The 17,376-nt window shown below is 46.8% G+C and overlaps 1 protein-coding gene across 3 annotated transcripts in view; it reads right to left on the bottom strand.

The window, feature by feature from the left end:
- SORL1 (sortilin related receptor 1) overlaps positions 1–17,376 on the bottom strand; it is a 164,536-nt gene that overhangs the window by 35,087 nt on the left and 112,073 nt on the right. For all 3 annotated transcript variants that reach the window (XM_081541638.1, XM_081541637.1, XM_081541636.1), the window contains exons 25-32: positions 15,129–15,248; positions 9,475–9,600; positions 6,329–6,436; positions 5,034–5,165; positions 4,031–4,162; positions 2,911–3,045; positions 1,937–2,092; positions 19–168 (exon numbers count right to left, since the gene is read on the bottom strand). In XM_081541638.1, coding sequence (XP_081397764.1) covers positions 19–168; positions 1,937–2,092; positions 2,911–3,045; positions 4,031–4,162; positions 5,034–5,165; positions 6,329–6,436; positions 9,475–9,600; positions 15,129–15,248 — 1,059 coding nt within the window. The remainder of the gene's footprint in view (positions 1–18; positions 169–1,936; positions 2,093–2,910; positions 3,046–4,030; positions 4,163–5,033; positions 5,166–6,328; positions 6,437–9,474; positions 9,601–15,128; positions 15,249–17,376) is intronic.

Here is a 17,376-nt window from a genome sequence, read left to right as displayed (position 1 = left end):
TCCCTGCTGACCACTCACGGCAGTTGGCCTCGTCCTGACCATCCTGACAATCCCGGTGGCCATCACAGCGCCTCCAGTTGGGGATACACTTCTTCGGCTCGCGGCACTCGAACTCAAACCGGTTGCACCGCCCGAGCTGGGTGGGAGTGGAGGCAGCAGTCACATTGGCTAGAAGACAAGGTTTTTAAAATTCACTTTTTTAGTACTGAGGCCAGCAACAGTGACCTATTAGATGTGCTGGGGGTGCCGGTGCTCTGGGAATTTCGACGGGAACCCAAACAGAAATGTGAGCTCTGGTGAAGACAGAAGGTTGATAAGACACAAGCATCTCATCCTGCTTCTCTCCCGGGAAGCCTCTGAAGGAGACAAAAGCAACAGAACCTTGGAAGCTGGGAAGCCGACAGACAGGGCTGAGTGGCTAGAGACTTCAGAGTAGAAAGGACTCAATCCCAGGCTGTCACAGGAGAAAGCTAAGCCCCATTAAGACCAACTTCACAGAATCTGCAAACAAACTGGAAAATGGTATCCTTTGGCCAGGAGAGAAAAGGGTGAAAATGATACAAGGGAGCTACTGAAAGATGCTGAAGCTGCAGTAAGACTCCCCACCCCACCGCTTCACTATTCCCAAGACAATCAGTCAACTTGTCATTCACACGGGGAGCTCCTGGGCTCCAGGCAGAAATTCTGATTCTGTATTTTTATAAATATAGAAAAATACATATATAAATACATAAGATATTCTACACTTTTTAGAAACAACCCAAGTGATTCCACTACAGGTGTTCTTCATGCTGTACTGTGAGAAATAGTGATGACATATTGGCGTCTCATGCTTCTGTCTGCCCTGATGGACAGTGGGCTTCAGAGGGCAAGAAGGGGGATGACATCAAGGTGGACAGGGCAAAAGTTCTACTGGAGGAATCTAAGCAGACAAGAGGCAGGTCTGTCCATGGCAAGTGAGGAGCCCAGCGTAAGGAAGTGAGAAGTCATGGCAAGCACAAAGGGCCTAACAGGGCTCAAACAGGACCTTGAAAATGGGACTCAAGGGTTAAGGTCTATCTTCTGGACAAGAGGACAAGCAGAAATCAGTGATAAGTCTTTTAAAAAGTTACTTTTTTTTTTTAGATTATTTTGATGTGGACCATTTTTAAAGTCTTTATGGAATTATTACAGTATTGCTTCTGTTTTTTATGTTTTGGTTTGGTTTTTGGCCACAAAGCATGTAGGATCTTAGCTCCCGGACTAGGGATTGAACATGAGCCCCCTGCAATGGAAGGTGAAGTCTTAACCAGTGGACCGCCAGGGAAATCCCACCAGTCATGATTTTAAACAGAGAAGAGATGGGATTGAAAACAGTCTTAAAGGAGGAAAACCAGATCTAGGAATTTGCTGAAAAGAATTATGTAAACCGTGGCAGGTGATGATCTATTCTCTTATTATAACTAACTCTGAAGTGGAAACCTGTTGAGAAAAAGACACAGTTCTGCCCGCAGTTAGGGAGGGCGCCTTGACGAGGGTGTCACGGTTTATCCTGGCTTCCAGCAACAAGATGAAAGCACAGACCGCCAGGTGCCTCGCCATGTTCAGCCACTAGATGGCACTGCTTACCCTTCTTTTAATCGGATGGCCGCCAACCAGCAAATCGGAGACTTAGGAGATCCTGTTTTATACAGAGACCTTCCCTACAATCCCCATGGTAACTTCCTGGGAGAGGAAGCAACCACGGTGGCTAGCCTGTCCCTGCAGAAAGACAGAGGGTAGTGAGGGAAGATGACTTCTGAGTGTCCAGGATCTCCCTGTTCTGGAGGTGAGAAGGGGCCTGGCCACAGAGCAGAGTCCCCAAGGGCAGGGCACTGCCCTTAGCCACCCAGGGTGCAGCCTCAAAGGTCCTCTCCTTAAAGCAGGTGCCCGGGGTCAGGGCTGGGGCCACACTTACCGGGCGAGGGGCAGGCCTCCTCGTCCGAGCCGTCTACACAGTCTCGGTATCCGTCGCACACCCAGCTGTCCATCACACAGGCCCCACTGCTGCAGCGGTAGTAATTGGGCAGACACATGGAGGGCCCAGGAGTAGGGGAGGGAAGAACATGTGAATCTGAGGAAAACACCAAGCAAGGAAACCCAAGTGTCACAGGAAGCTTGAGCTCAGACCCCGACGTGTCCCAGACCAGTATGATGCCCCAAGTTTAGCTGCACAGCTGGGGGGCAGTGTGGGGCGGGGGCGGGGAGGTGCCAGCACTGTTCTGAGAAGTGGCTCATCTAAACATCATGTATGGATGGGTGTCAGGACACACTGTGTTCCCTTCCCTTCTGTGGAGCGGATTCACCTTACCTATTTTGCCTTGGGCTAATATTCAGATGTGTTTGCTTTTGCAGGGCCTTGTGCAGGCTGGTGGAAGGAAAGGGACTCGGAAGGCACAGGGCAGATGGGACAATTAATTCCTGTCCAGGTTAAACTTGTTTTGGTTCACTCAACCCCAACCACCTCAAGACTAGCTCAGGGACAAGCACACCAAAAAGGAAAGGGACAGTCCTATGTGCACACCAGTGGCTCCTCGGCGCGTATCACGTACACATGTATGCATCATGGGCCACGCTTCACCCAGAGCGCCTGTTACAGTGCAGGACACAGCAGGAGGGAGGCCTCGGGTGGGGTCAGAGGCTGCTATTCTAACAAGGAGCTGTGGGTCTGCAGCCCATGCTCGTGGGGCCAGGCTCTCAAGTTCTCACTGTGCCCTGAAAAGAATAACCCTGGGAACAGGAGACGCCAACTGTGAGGATTTCACAATGGGAAGGGGAGAGAAAAAACTCATTTACCCGCCCGACCCACCCACCCAAAATCACTGCCTAAGCCAGACACTGAAGAGACAGGTGAGTTCTATGTGGTCTGGACGGTGGCGCCCCGACCCTCACCTCCGCAGTCCTTCTCGTCAGACCAGTCCCCGCAGTCATTCTCCCGGTCGCATTTCCACCTGTTGGGGATGCAGTGCCCGTTCTCGCACTGGAACTGGAAGTAGCGGGAGCAGGTGGGGGCCTCGGTGGGGTTTTCTGGGGGATGAACCGCAGGGTCAGTTGTATGGCCTGCACGGCGTGAACAGAGAGCTCCAAGGACCCACAGACTCCTCACCCAAGCCCCAAGGCAGCCCGCGCGACCCTCCCAGAGAAGGACAAGGTGGCTTCCCGGACCGGAGGGAGACCAGGAGTATATCCACAAACTGGACAAAAGCTCGCCTCCCTGGACCCTAGGTCATATTCTCTGACCTATGCTTCTACATCTTGCAAATGATACTCTAACGGTTTTTCTTTTTTTTTTAAATATTTATCCTTTTATTATCTTACTTATTCTTGTGTCTGCGCCAGGTCTTAATTGCAGCACGTGGGATCTTATTGTTCTTATCTTATGTGAACTCTTCTTAGTTGAGGCATGTGGGATTTAGTTCCCTGACCAGGGATGGAAACTGGGCCCCCTGCATTGGGAGCACAGAGTCTTAGCCACTGGACCACCAGGGAAGTCCTGATATCAAAGTTTGAATTCTGATAGTCTATGAAGGAATGACCTAACTGTTGATGATAACCTGATGGTAACAATTATTCCATCATGCTGTGACATCTGTAATGTTTTAGGGGGCAGGGGGAAGTATACTCCAAAATATTTACCATAACTCCTTTACCATATTCCTTATACACAATGTCAACTTCCTAACTGGAGAAAGAAAATAGAATAAACATACCCTAACCTCTGCTGGTGGAGAAGGAAATGGCAACCCACTCCAGTATTCTCGCCCAGAATATCCCATGGACAAAGGAGCCTGGTGGGCTATGGTCCATGGGGTTGCTAAGAGTTGGGCATGACTTAGTGACTAAACCAACCAACCAACCTCTGCTAGGGGGTAGGTTCTCACTTTAAGACTCAATTTGTTACATGCAGATTCAAGACCTGGAAGGAACTATGGCTGAAGAGTAAGAAGGCAAAGCCAAGCACCATGTGACCTGGAGCCTGGGGTGCCCGGGGACAGGGCTGAGGTCTCCTTACCACAGTTGGCTTCGTCGGAGTCATCGCCGCAGTCATCCATCCCATCACACTTCCAGATCAAACTGATGCACACTCCATTCTGACACTGGAAGCTGAACTCGTCACACACCTTGTGGAACTCGGGGTCTCGGGCTAGGGAAGGAACCAACATACATAAGTCCAGATTACTTCCACACCAGAGAGCTCAAAATGGCAATGTTGTTTGGAAACAAGAGGTAAGAACAAAGGTCCTCCACTGAGAGATGGCCCAGCTGGAGGATTCCTCGAAAGCGAGTCGAAGGCCTGGCCCCCGGCAACTCAGACTGCAGCGACATCTGCAGATATGGTCTATAAAGGGGTAATTAAGCTAATGTGAGGTCGTTACATTAGGGTGGAGCCCTAATCTAACAGGACTGGTGTTCTCATAAGAAGAGTAAGTGAAGACACAGACAGAGGATGGCCGTCTACAAGCCAAGGAGATGCACCTCAGAGGAAACCAACCCTGCCAACACCTTAACCCCTGATCTGAAGCCCCCAGAACTGCGAGAGATTAAGCTCTCCCAGGCTGTGGTCCTCTGTTTGGGCAGCCTGAGCAGACTGATGCAAGTCCCTACTATCATGCAGGCAGGGCAGTCTTGGGGACAGGGCTGTAGCCGTGAACGAGACAAGGACCTGCTCTCGGGCACACACAAAGCAGGCCAGCTGGGCGAGGCAGGCCACTAAATCACTGCAGTGTGCAGAGTGGAGGTGAGTGGGGCACATACACTGCAGCAAGGTGAGGGGGCCACTCCAGGGGCACAAGAAAAGCTGCGGGAGGAGGTGACATGTGGGCCCAGACCTCCGTCACCCTCGATCTCCTCCCGGAGCTGTGTACCAACAACTAACAAGCAAGCTTCCAAAGGGACCAAGGTGAGCCTTTCTTAGAAAAGGCAAGTCTGGACCCTCAATCAAGACCTGAAAACTGGATGGAGGCACGTGCCAAGAGTGGCCCACCGCCCGAGTCTCTTCAGTGCCCCCGACTCACAGCATCCTGCGAACTCCGGGTCCTCGTCGGAGCCATCCCGGCACTGGATGATGCCGTCACACACCATGGACTGGAAGAGGCACTGCTGGCGGTTCTTACACACGAAGTCCATGAAGCGAGTACACAGGGGCTCTGAAAGGCACCAGCGAGGGGAAGGGGCCGTGAGCCCCTGGAGCTGGGGACCTCATGCGCCACAGCAGGATACGCTCTGACCGGACATGCATTCAGGAGGCGGGGGTAATGGGCATCACCACCAAGCGGAGCTCTGAGCAAACCCTGAGCTTCAGGACCTCGTTAAACTCCCAGGACAACATGATGAGAGGTTTTACTGTCCTGTTTCCCAAATGAAGTACAGGGGATGGCAATGTTAGGTATTTTGCCAAGAGCACACAGCTGATGAGGGTGGAGCCAAAACTGAAACCCAGAGCTGCCTGACATCACAGTGCACGATCTTAACCACTATCAAGATAATACTGACTCTCAAATATGGGGTCTGGCAAACTCCTTCTATGAAGGACCGATGTTACCCACTGAATTGTACCTGCTATCAAGTTATATGTTGAAGCCCTAATCTCCAATGTGACTATATTTGGAGAATGGGCAGTAATTTTTTTTAATTTTGGGGGGGGTGGGGCTGTGCCACATGCCATGTGGGATCTTAGTTCCCCGACCAGGGACTGAACCTATGCCTCCTGCATTGGTAGCATGGAGTCTTAACCACTGGACTTCCAAGGAAGTTCCCTGATAGAGCTTTAAAGAGAAAATCCAGGTTAAGGGAGATAGATAAGGTTAAAAGGATCTATAGGAATAGTGTCCTTCTAAGAAGCACCAGAGATGTAGGCAAAGAGGCCACATGAGGACATGGGAAGAAGGTGGCCTTTACACCTGAATTGCCACACTAACTCGTCCTTAGATCTCCAGCTTGCTTTTCCCAAGGATGAGCACCACTGACCCCAGACTCCCTTTCTGGGTCCAAAGAAAACACGGCATACAAAGGGTCACCGTACCTAAAACTATTAGCCGAGTGATAATCAGCAACTAGCAAAACCAACGAAGTAGGAGAAATAAGTGTCCAATTCCAGATCACTAGTCCATTTGCAGGACATACCGCAGCTGAACAGTGATGATCATGGACCACGACCTAATTCCACGGTCACCTGCCACGGCCCCCTGCTTCCTCTCCTTCACCCAAACCACGCCTCTCTGCCTCCACCCCTCTCAGGGTCCTGGCCAAGCAGGACCTGACACAGGCAGGCACCAGGGGAGGAGAGGATTTAGCCAACGTGAGGACTCACCGCAGTGCTCTTCGTCCGAGCCGTCCGAGCAGTCGTGCAGACCGTCGCAGTGTTTGCTGGATGGGATGCAGGTGCCGTTCGGGCAGCGGAACCCATTGCACTTCTTCTCTGGAAAGTGGTTCAAGGAGAAGCAGAATGAGGAGACAGGCAGACAGTCACATCACCGCGGTACAGATATTTATACCTCCGTGTGTGTCCCCTACGGAGTGCTACCCCAACTACAGAAATACACATACCCTGACCCAGAAATGTAATCTACCCACATGAGTGAAAAATAACAGAGCTTATTCACTGCAGCACTGTTAGTAATAGATTGAAAACCACCTACATATCCGTCCACAGGGGACTGTGAAATAAACTACCGTACACAGGAACACTAGACTGGTATAAAGAGACTGAAGAAGCACTCGGTAAAAACATGTCCTAGATAGACAGTTATCTGAAAAACCAAGGTACCAAACAACGTGCATGGCGTACTACATGTGTAAAAATAGGACAAGTACATGTCATATATTTAAATTTGCATGTATGCACAAAAATATTCTGAGAGGATACACAGCAAAGCGGGAAAACTGGCAGATGGGAGAAAAACACTTCCTGTTTAATCTCCTTATACTTTTTCCATTGTGAACCACGTGAATGTGTTATCTACTCAAAACACCTTTTTTTTTTGTGAAAAGTAAAACGAAAGCACCAAGTGGATGGAAAAAAGGAGGACATGAACCCTGATTTTATAGACCCTGGGTTTTTTTTTAAGCTCTCTTACATCACTCACCATTTTAATTCTTCAGGAATTCTAAACCAAAGCCCTTTTGAAGAAACTTTACCCCATAAATGTTAAGAATCTTAGGTTTTGCACTTAGTGTAGAATTTTTAGTGCTAGGTCATCCATTCTCCTGAACAGAGAGCAACTGCCCGACATTTGGCTTAAGAATCACTTCTAGTAGGTCAGTTGCAAACCCAACTCTTGGCAGAATAGTTTCAGGAGGATTAGGGATAAGGCAAGAAAATGTGTTTTAATCCTGTAAAAAGTCATCATCCCCAGGACACTGTTCAAAGGACATCAAAACAGAAACAGTAAATGAGTACCGCGAGATGGGGAAACAGATTTCGGCGTCGGAAGGTTTTTCAAAAGCATAAAATTTAAATTGTACAAGACAAGTTACCACTCACTCAAGTCAAAAGATTAAATCAAGGGAGGCTTGGGGAAACATCCGATATACTACTAATGGAGATCCTTTTGGTATAATCACTTGGAAATAAAATCTGGAAACACCTAACAAGAGTCATGGAAAAGGATCAGAACCTGTAACCCAGCACTTTCATATGGAGGGATATACCCCGGGAAGTAGTATCTCGAGGGAAAACTAAGCCTTCATTTCCAAGGACACGAACAGTTTTTACGACACATGACAGTTCAAAACTGACATTATCCACCCAGGGAGCGACTAAGTAAACTATGTCACAGCAACAATACAAAGAGGATGGGCATCTGACGTGAAAATGCTAACTACAGAAAAATACAGATATATGGAAACATCTTTAACCCTGTGCCATGAAAAGAGTAGAACATACAACAGCATGCAGATGACTGCAATTCCATGAAAATTATGGACGTAAGGGATGAAATAATGGAAAATATGGATTTTGGTCTCTGCCCTTGGTTTCGGGCACAAGGCTCCTAATGAGTGAATGTGCTCAGTCACTCAGTCGTGTCCGACTCTGAGGACCCCGTGACATAGCCTGTCAGGCTCCCCTACCCATGGGATTTTCCAGGCAAGAATACTGGCATGGGTTGCCATTCCTCCTCCAGGGGTTCTTTGTGACCCAGGGATCGAACCCACGTCTCCTGGTTGGCAGGTGGGATTTTTACTGCTGAGCCACCAAGGAAGCCCAGGATTAACATTACACACTACTGTATATAAAACAGATAACTAACAAGGACCTACTGCATAGCACAGGGAATTATACTCAAAATCCTGGAATAACCTATATGGAGAAAGAATCTGAAAAAGAATGCATATATGTATAACTGAATCAAGCTTCCCTGATGGCTCAGTGGTAAAGAATCCACCTTCCAAGCAGGAGACATGGGTTCAATCCCTGGGTTGGGAAGAACTCCTGGAGTATGGCAGCCCACTCCAGTGTTGCCTGGAAAATCCCATGAACAGAGGAGCTTGATGGGCTACAGTCCATGGAGTTGAAAAGAGTTGGACATGACTTAGTGACTGAACAACAACAACAAAACAGAATCACTTTGCTGTACACCTAAAACTAACACAACACTGTCAATCACCTATACTCCAATATAAAATACATATTTCATTTGGTGTGAAAAAGCATTTTATTTATTATGTTTGTGTGGCAGCTATTTTATGCTTAATTTCTATTAACTATCTCAGAATCCGTCTTTAAATCAACTACACTGAAAAAGTTCTAGCTTATGAGTGGTATCCATTTTCCCAAGGGACCATCACAGAAACCTCTTAGCCATAAAGTATGCCATTTATACAGAAACTATTGGCTAATTTCTGGCAGAACACTGGTAATGTGACCCTATTTAGTATTCTGGGTGGGTTAGTGGGTTTCCCATTTCTTTTCTTGTTTTTATGGAGGCAACCTGCTTGCACAAGGATTAAAATTATAGGACTTGCTGGTGGCTCAGTGATAAAGAATCCACCTGCCAGTGCAGGGGACCCGGGTCTGATCCCTGGTCTGGGAAGATTCCATATGCCTCAGAGCAACTAAGCCTGTGTGTGCCACAACTACCAGAGTCCATGGGCAGCAACTATGGAAACCCACACACCTAAAGCCTGGACTCCAGAAAACAAAGAAGTCACTGCAATGAGACACCCATGCACCTCAATAAAGAGTAGCCCCCGCTCACCACAACTAGGGAAAACCTGTGCAAAATAACAAAGACCCAATGCAGCCGAAAGTAAATAAATAAAGAAGAATAATAAATAATTACAATCACGTAGCCCAGGCCTACACGTCGGACAGTAGTGCCACACAGAGTGAGAGCTCAGCAGTGCGCACCAGGTGCAGCAGGGGCACTGGTCCATCCCCTGGTCCATCTGTTGCCCCTTTTCCTGAACAGCAGACATGGGAGACGTGCGGGTTGGGGCCAAAGCATCTGCACTTACCACAGTGGACCGGATCCTCGTCAGAGCCGTCTTGGCAATCCATGTCACCATCACACGCCCAGCGCTGGGGGATGCAGTGCCCGTTTCGACACTGGAAGTTGGAGGCCTCACAGGTGTGATAGATGGCTGCCAGCGAAACAGGAGAGAGAAGCGGTCAAGGCCTCCTTCACCTCCGCGGCCCCATCGCCCTCAGCAGCCGACTGCAAAGGAGGCGCGCACTAACAGGTCTAACAGGTATGACAGGGGACCACCCTAAAGGCAGAATGCAGCCTTCTGAAGAGGCATCAGCTCGAGCCTCAGGGTTTATCAGTGTTACACAAACACAGATGTACACATTAAAAACTCAGTCACTTTCACAGCAACCTATGAGGTCAGGAGTACTCCCCATTTATAGATGAGAACGAGGTTTAGGACACTCAGTTTAGGACACTCAGAAGGTCACCGAGAGTAACAAAAATAATGAAGTAATAGCACCAGGGCTGTCCAAGTCCAAAGCCTGGACTTTCTCCAGTCCACCTGGCTACTTAATCTTCTAACTCCTCCAGATTCTGCTGGACAAGAACAGGCAGTGGGTGCTTGGGTCACCGGGTCCTAGACCTGCTCCAGACACTGTAGGGACCTTGATGTCATCATCTGCATTGATATCTAAAGAGCCCTGTAAGTTGTGAAAGGCTCTGATTTTATAATTCTAAATGAATCACCCAATTTCATAAGTGGAAAACCTCCAGTCCAAAGAGCATAAAGGATGCATCTAAAATCACAAGGAAAGCAGGCCCAGAAACCTAGAATTCCTTAACTTTCTGGACAGCCAAGAGTGACATCTACCAGCTAATAACACATGGCATCTTCTACAATCATTAAAAGGAAAAAAAAAAGGCCAGGGAAATAGTCACTGTTATAACTGAACAGGCTCATTTGCATACACAGGCTGAGGCCACCTGGAAGTCATTTAGAAAATGTCAAAACTTCAGTCAGAGACTATTTCAGATGCATAGTATCTGCCTGCAACCCAAACAACACTACTGGCCACCTTCTCCATCAGATTTCCCTTCCCTGCTCTGATGCAGAGAGCAGTTTCTGTCTGTTCACTGCTGAATGCAAGCCAGGGCTGGCCTTGTTTGCAACCAGCATGAAATAACATAACCAAGACAGACAAGCTCTCTTGGTTGAACAGTGCGGACCGGATGTCCTTGTGACAGAAGCAGGCAAAACAAACAAAAGTGGGTTGTTGAGTGCAAACCATAGTTACCTATTCAGTTGAGATGGTTGGTAATAAGTGACTCAAGGGTTGGGAAAATGGGCTTCCAACACCCTCTAGTATTGCTACTGCATTTAAGGCTATTTTGGGCAATAGTCTGAAATACAAAGCCCCTGATTTTTCAAACCACTTTACAACAAAAGTTGTTCCATCATCTGTTGTCTTCTCAAAGACCAATGCTATGTCCAGTCACATGCAAATAAATCTACAGGAAGTTTCAATATTTTACAATATTGGCACTCAGGATCCATTAAACATCTTCTTAAAATATACTTATCTCTGATAAGAAAAATAAATGTGTCCTTGCATGTTAGATGAGCTTTGCCCGGGTAACAGCTATTGCCTGGAATACTTCTGATTTATTGGTTTTACAAATCTGATAGCCCTTTAAAAAATTCCTCACCAAAGCCTTGCTCACTATCATAAAAGATACTGTCACCTAAACCACTGCCACACTGAAATACTCACTATTATTCAGCCTATGGATTTCAATTGAAAACAATTTCAGAGTGCTAATGGAGTTTCCAAGTGGACAACTCTGAAGGGCATGTTTGACATCTCCAGATTCTATCACTGGTGCTGAGCTGAGAAAGACTAATTAATTTGCACAATTTCATTCAAGTGGCCAGGAAGGGCTGGAATGCTTAACATAGTCTCTTTTTCTGTCTTCTGAGTAACTTACTAGCTGTCTGACATTGAGTGTCTGATGAATGATATATGTTCAATTGATAATATTTAACTGTAAGGATGAAAGAGATAGACTTTAAAATAGACTAAAGAATTTGAGGCAGATAAAGAAGAATCCTTTGCATAGCAGGGTCCATCATGACTAAGAATAGAAGGACTAATGGGGCAAATGATCATGAAATTAGAATATCAGGGTTTCTAATAAAGGCCATTATCCTCTGGCTTACTCTTTGACATGAACATATCTCTCCTGACTCAGCACGACCCTCTGTGACACCTGATCAAAAACATTAGCCAAATAAAAGTGAGGCAGAAGAGATGAATTAATTACTGTGACAAGAAAAGCACCACCTTATTATAAAGCACTGGACTCTTAGAAACTGAAGGAGGAAAAAAAATGCTAATATCAACACAACTCGAATGATTAATAATGTAAAAAATAACATAAAGCATAGAGGACGGTAAAAAATAAAAGGCAAATCTGAAAAAGAACCAAATAGCAATTCTAGATATAAAAAATATAGTATTCCCAATAAAAATAGCTCAGTGGATGTGTGAAACGGGAAATTAGATTCAGCTGAAAAGAGGACTGTTGAACTGGAAGAGAAATCTGAGGAAGTAACTCAGAGTCATAAGGAGACAGCAAACCTAAAAACCAAAGGCATAAATATCAGAATGAGAAAGTCCAGCAAATGGCTGATAGCTGATGCTAAAGACAAGAGAAGACAAGGTAGCAAATAGACATAGCAGAAAAGATAGTGGCTGCAGCTTCCTAGAACTGATGAAAAACATAAATCCTCAGATTTTAGAAGGACAACAAACAGGATAAATAAAAATAATTTCACGCCTAGGTAGGTGAAACTACCTAGGTGAAACAAAACATAAAAAACCTAAAGGCAACTAGAGAGAAAAAAATGTCAGTTATTATTGGAACAGATAATCCGACAGGAGAAGTGAAATCAACACAAAAGAGGCCAGAAAGAAATGGAATAATTCCACCAAAATACTTAGGGAAAATTACTACAAATCTAGAAAACCAGATGCATCAATTTCAGTGTTGAGAACAAAAGAAAGACATGGTTATATAAACAAAAACTTTAAGTTTACTACTCATAGACTCTGCTACGAAACACCGAAGGATGAACACAGGAAGGAAGCAGTAAATACAAGAAGGTGAAGTGACAGACAGGTAGGTATCTATAAATAAGTCTGGTTACTAAAGGATAATAACGACTGATTTTAAAATTTTTCAAATGTAAAATTAAAATATGAAGTATTTCACAGTTTTATTTTGGGGGGCGATGGGGGCCATACCATGCAGCACGTGGGTTCCTAGTTCCCAGACTAGGGATTGAGTCCGAGCTCTCTGTGTTGGAAAGGTGGAGTCTCAACCGCTGGACCGACCGCCAGGGAAGTCCTTGTGTTTTAAAATACTAAATATATACTGAGTTTGTCAATATTGACATTATGGGCAGAGACTGGAATCAAGGCAGGTCCAGGAGAGGGGAAAGATATTAGGAATATGCATAAGATCTCTAGGGCAACAGCTAAAAGAACAGAAATGAAATGTTTTAAGTTCCAAATCAATGCAGGGGGGAATAAAAGACTCAAAATTCCATGGAAAGCAAAACAAGGGAAGGGAAGAGCCACGAAAAGGCCCAGTACAGACCACGCATGAGGGCTGAGGCCCACGAGAAGTCAACAGGCCTTGACCCATTTCTTCGGCTCTGCACATGACTTAATTTACTAGGCCAGGGAGCGAGGTAACCACACTGTGAGCTCACATAACACCTCCAACTAATCCACGGATGAAGACGGACAGTCACCACTAAAAGGTTCGGAAGCACAGCCATTGGAGCAAGGTTGCAGTGGCTCTGTAGGCACTCTACACTTCCCCCCGCAGCCCTGCCAGAGGGAGCCAGAGATAAAACCAGGGTCAGCGACGAGCCTACCCACAGAAATGAACTTGTTAATTCACTGTGGAAGACCAGCTCATGCAGCTGAAACACAAGTTTGACTAATGTGGTTGCGCTAATAATATGTCCAGTCATCATGAAACTTACAAATGGAAATGCCCAGAGGCACCCCTCTAATTTATCAATCAATGATCCACCCAAACCCAAAGCTTCCAAACAGCCCTTGTGTGCTTTCTGGGCTGATGGCGGTTCCTCCCAAGATCTTGTTTATCCCTCCTTCTGCAAGCCAGGCTTTCAAAGAAAGCAATACCTGCACTCTTTCCAGAAGCAGAGGGGCACACAACAATACTGTGCCAGAGAGGACACAGGGATGGGGAGTTTACAAGGTGGGCAGGAATCTGGTAACATCACAGATCACCCAGTGTGATATACTTGGCCTTTGAGTAGGTAGGTCCATTTACTCCTTAAAGCCACATAAGGTCACCTCTAAAATAAAATGGAGTGTTATAGCTGTGTCAAGCTACCCAATCAACAAAGGTTCTCTGAACTGGGCATTGGGAGAACATAAAGGAATAAAACATCATTTCTGTCCTTCACAAACCAAATCTAAACCAAAGCAGACCACAAGAGCAGGATATAATAGAAGATCTACTTTTTGCTTTTTTGCTTTTAGAAATTAGGAAGCATGCTCTGAGATCCCGGCTGCTGGACAGGGTAGGTAGGAACTGCCAGGACACTGCTGGGGTAAGGACAATTAAGATATGGGAACGAGGGACTTCCCTGGTGGGCCAGTGATTAGGACTTCGCCTTCCAATACAGCAGGTGTAGGTCTGATCCCCGGTCAGGGAGCTAGGACCCCATGTGGCCAAAAAACCAACATGGGGGACAGAAGCAGTGTTGTAGCAGATGTAATAAAGACTTTAAAAGAAGGTCCACAACAACAACAAATCTTTAAAAAAAAAAAAGAAATGAAAAATGATTTAATTCACAAGCATGAAGATCCATTAACAATAGATGGCAAAAGGAAGCCTGAAATACCAGATCTGCCCTCACTTGCCACAAAAGGGTTAAAGGAAACATCTTTATCCCCATCACCGGAGGGATGTAAGGTAGAATTGAGCACCAATTTCTAAAGGAGGGTACAGAGAAAATTTACTCATCAGCTAGTAGGATTTGTTTTTCTGCCTCTACAACTGCCCCAACTCCTTGCTCTCCCCGACTCCATCATAATGTACATGCCCTCATTTGTTCATTCATGCATTCATTCACAAAAAATAGTGGCGTGAACATGAGTGAACCTAACACCAGCAGAAGAATTAGAATCTTAGACCACTCAGCCTTCTTCTCATAGTCTCCTGCTGTTTCCAACTTTATCTTTAACGAAATCTTACCCCAAACGGGTGCAAGCACAATTTAAGTTTTCACTGTTTAGGGAACATCTTGGTGCTCCATTCCAAAGCATGATCTAGTTCACTGCTCCTCAACATATGGTCCCCAGACCACGGGCCAGTCTGTAAACTCTTTGCTACTATTCCTAGGAAAATAAACTGGAGGCAAAATGTAAAACAACTGTATCACTCATGACATTGCTCAGTTAATATTCTTCCATAGCAAGACTTTCTCAATGAAGGAAGCAGAGAGCTGGTAACATTTGGGCACAAGGTGATCACAGACCAGCTCTAAGTTTCTAAGGTCCATTTCTTAGAGCCTTGATTCTGTGATCATGTAGGGCTGTAATGCTACCCACTACATGAATAGGTAATTGCAGCTCAGGGAGTCCAGGAAATACTGACCAGTACAGTTGGCTTCATCAGACCAGTCCCTGCAGTCGTTGTCCCCATCACACACCCAGGAGGAGCGGATGCACATGCCAGAGCTGCAGCTGTATTCGTCACTCCGACACTGGTGCATTTCTGCAGGTGAGACCACAGACAAGGATGTGAGCGCAAAAGCTTGCTCAGAATTCTGCCTCTGATGTCAAGGCTCCTGGTAGGTAGAGATGCACCCAATATCCCCATCATCACTGATGATCCAGAATGCACGGAGGAAGACTTAAACCAGGGATGGAAAATCATCAGGAACGGTGCCCAAGTATAGTTGGCCCTCTGGACCTGTAGGTTTTGCATCCATGGATTAAACCAGCCATGCACCATATATTTCCCAGGTACCTGAGTGATAAAGAATCTGCCTGCCAAACAGCAGACTCACATTCAGTCCCTGGATTGGGAAGATGCCCTAGAGTAGGAAATGGCAACCCACTCCAGTATCCTTGCTGGGAAAATCCCATGGACAGAGAAGCCTGGCAGGTACAGTCCATGGGGCCACAAAGAGTCAGACTCGATCTAGTGACTAAACAACAAAAAACAGCATTGGGTACTACATTTATGATCCATGGTTGGGTGAATCTGTGGATGTAGAATCCGTGGATATGGAGGGCCAACTATGGGACTTGAGCATCCATGGATTTCGGAACCTATGGTGGGTCATGGCATCGATGCCCTGTGGATGCCCAGGCACAACTGTAGTGCACTGTGAATGGGGCACAGGTGTGCTGAGATCCTGACACCTCACACTCAAGGCCTCTAGGCAACAAAGGTACTGTCCATTTATCTTGGTACACTTTACAAATATTTTCTATGCTTCCCATGATGGGCAGAAGGTTAAGGAAGCAATGCTCTGGTTGCCCAGAAAGCCACAATTTCAGAAGACTTCTAGAGACAGAGCCTGTGGTTTCAGAAAAGGAGTGATGAGAACTTCGAAAGCGCAGATCAGTGTGAGGTGCTCAGCTCAGGAAAAGCAAGACCAGCGCGGAGCTCCCTGAACGGAGAGGCTGGGGACTTTCCATGAGCAGAGCTCCAGGGATGCTGGCTGGTGGGCTGTCTCGGGGAGGGTGGTGGCTGGAGGCAAATGAACCCGGGCAGCCTGACCAAGACAAGAAAGATGGCTGTCCTGGCAGAATCTTATGTAGACCTTGGGGACAGCAGCAACAGAGGACTTTCAATGGAACTGTAAAGAGTCCAAGAAAACAGGAGCAGCCAAGATGACTGGGGTCCCACGGTGGCAGCCTCGGTGAGCGAGGCTAATGGTGAACTGGGGAAGCAGATATTCACGGGGACACAGTCTGGAGACTCTTGGAGAGGACATGGATCTGAGGAGGGGAGCACCTGAGACCCCGAGGTGGATTCAGGACGCACCAGCATGTATAGGCCCCAAGCAGAGACTCCGAGGGACAGACCCTGTTTAATGGTCAAATGTGTGTCCAGTGACGGGCTGAGAGGACACCTGATAAATGGGTGACCACGTGGTGATTCCTCCTTGAGAGAGCAAAGCCGACCACACACCTGAGCCCTCTGAGTGCCGAGGGGATGAGGGAGGGATGAAGAGAAGAGTGTGAACCCCACGGACTGTTTCCCGGAACACTGTGTTTTACAAAGATGAAGGAAAATGATGTAACCACCCACTAGAAAACTGCTCTGAAGGTTCCCCTTATTTTAGTCCTGGTGAGTCAAACCCTGCCCGTGGTGACATGGGCCTCATCCGGAAGCACAGGCCCAGCTGGACCAGACCTGCCCCTGTGGACAGACAGGGACCCCACGGGACCTCACTGAGCCTTCACAGCGGTGGGGTTAGCGTCTGGGCCCCAGGCTGGGGCACTCTGAGTATTGCACTGTGTTCCCTCCCACAATGATCAGCAGCTACAGGTTTGGTACCAGAGCCCATCAACTAAGACAGGCCTCCTAAAACTGACAGGAGAGGATTATGCAACAAGAAGGGCATATGAAACACAGTCCCAATTCCCTTTTCTGACACAAACTAACAGTGTCCCCCTGACCAAGCCCCCGGGCCTCTGTGGACCTCCGTCATTTCACCTGGAAATCAAAGGACTGAAGAATCCCACCACTGCCTCAGTTCCAACACACTGTTGTCCTAAATAAGAATTTCCATCCAGAAAACAGGTGCTCAAATAATGTTTGTGCCATCTGCTGACTTCTAACAGGGTTTCCTGAATTTAAAAATCCCCTGAGCTTAAAAAAAAAGAAT

This window comes from Giraffa tippelskirchi, chromosome 11, assembly GCF_054371585.1.
Source record: "Giraffa tippelskirchi isolate mGirTip1 chromosome 11, T2T-mGirTip1v1.2.pri, whole genome shotgun sequence".
In the NCBI taxonomy this organism is placed as follows: domain Eukaryota; kingdom Metazoa; phylum Chordata; class Mammalia; order Artiodactyla; family Giraffidae; genus Giraffa; species Giraffa tippelskirchi.
This window is presented reverse-complemented; position numbering and strand designations above follow the sequence as displayed.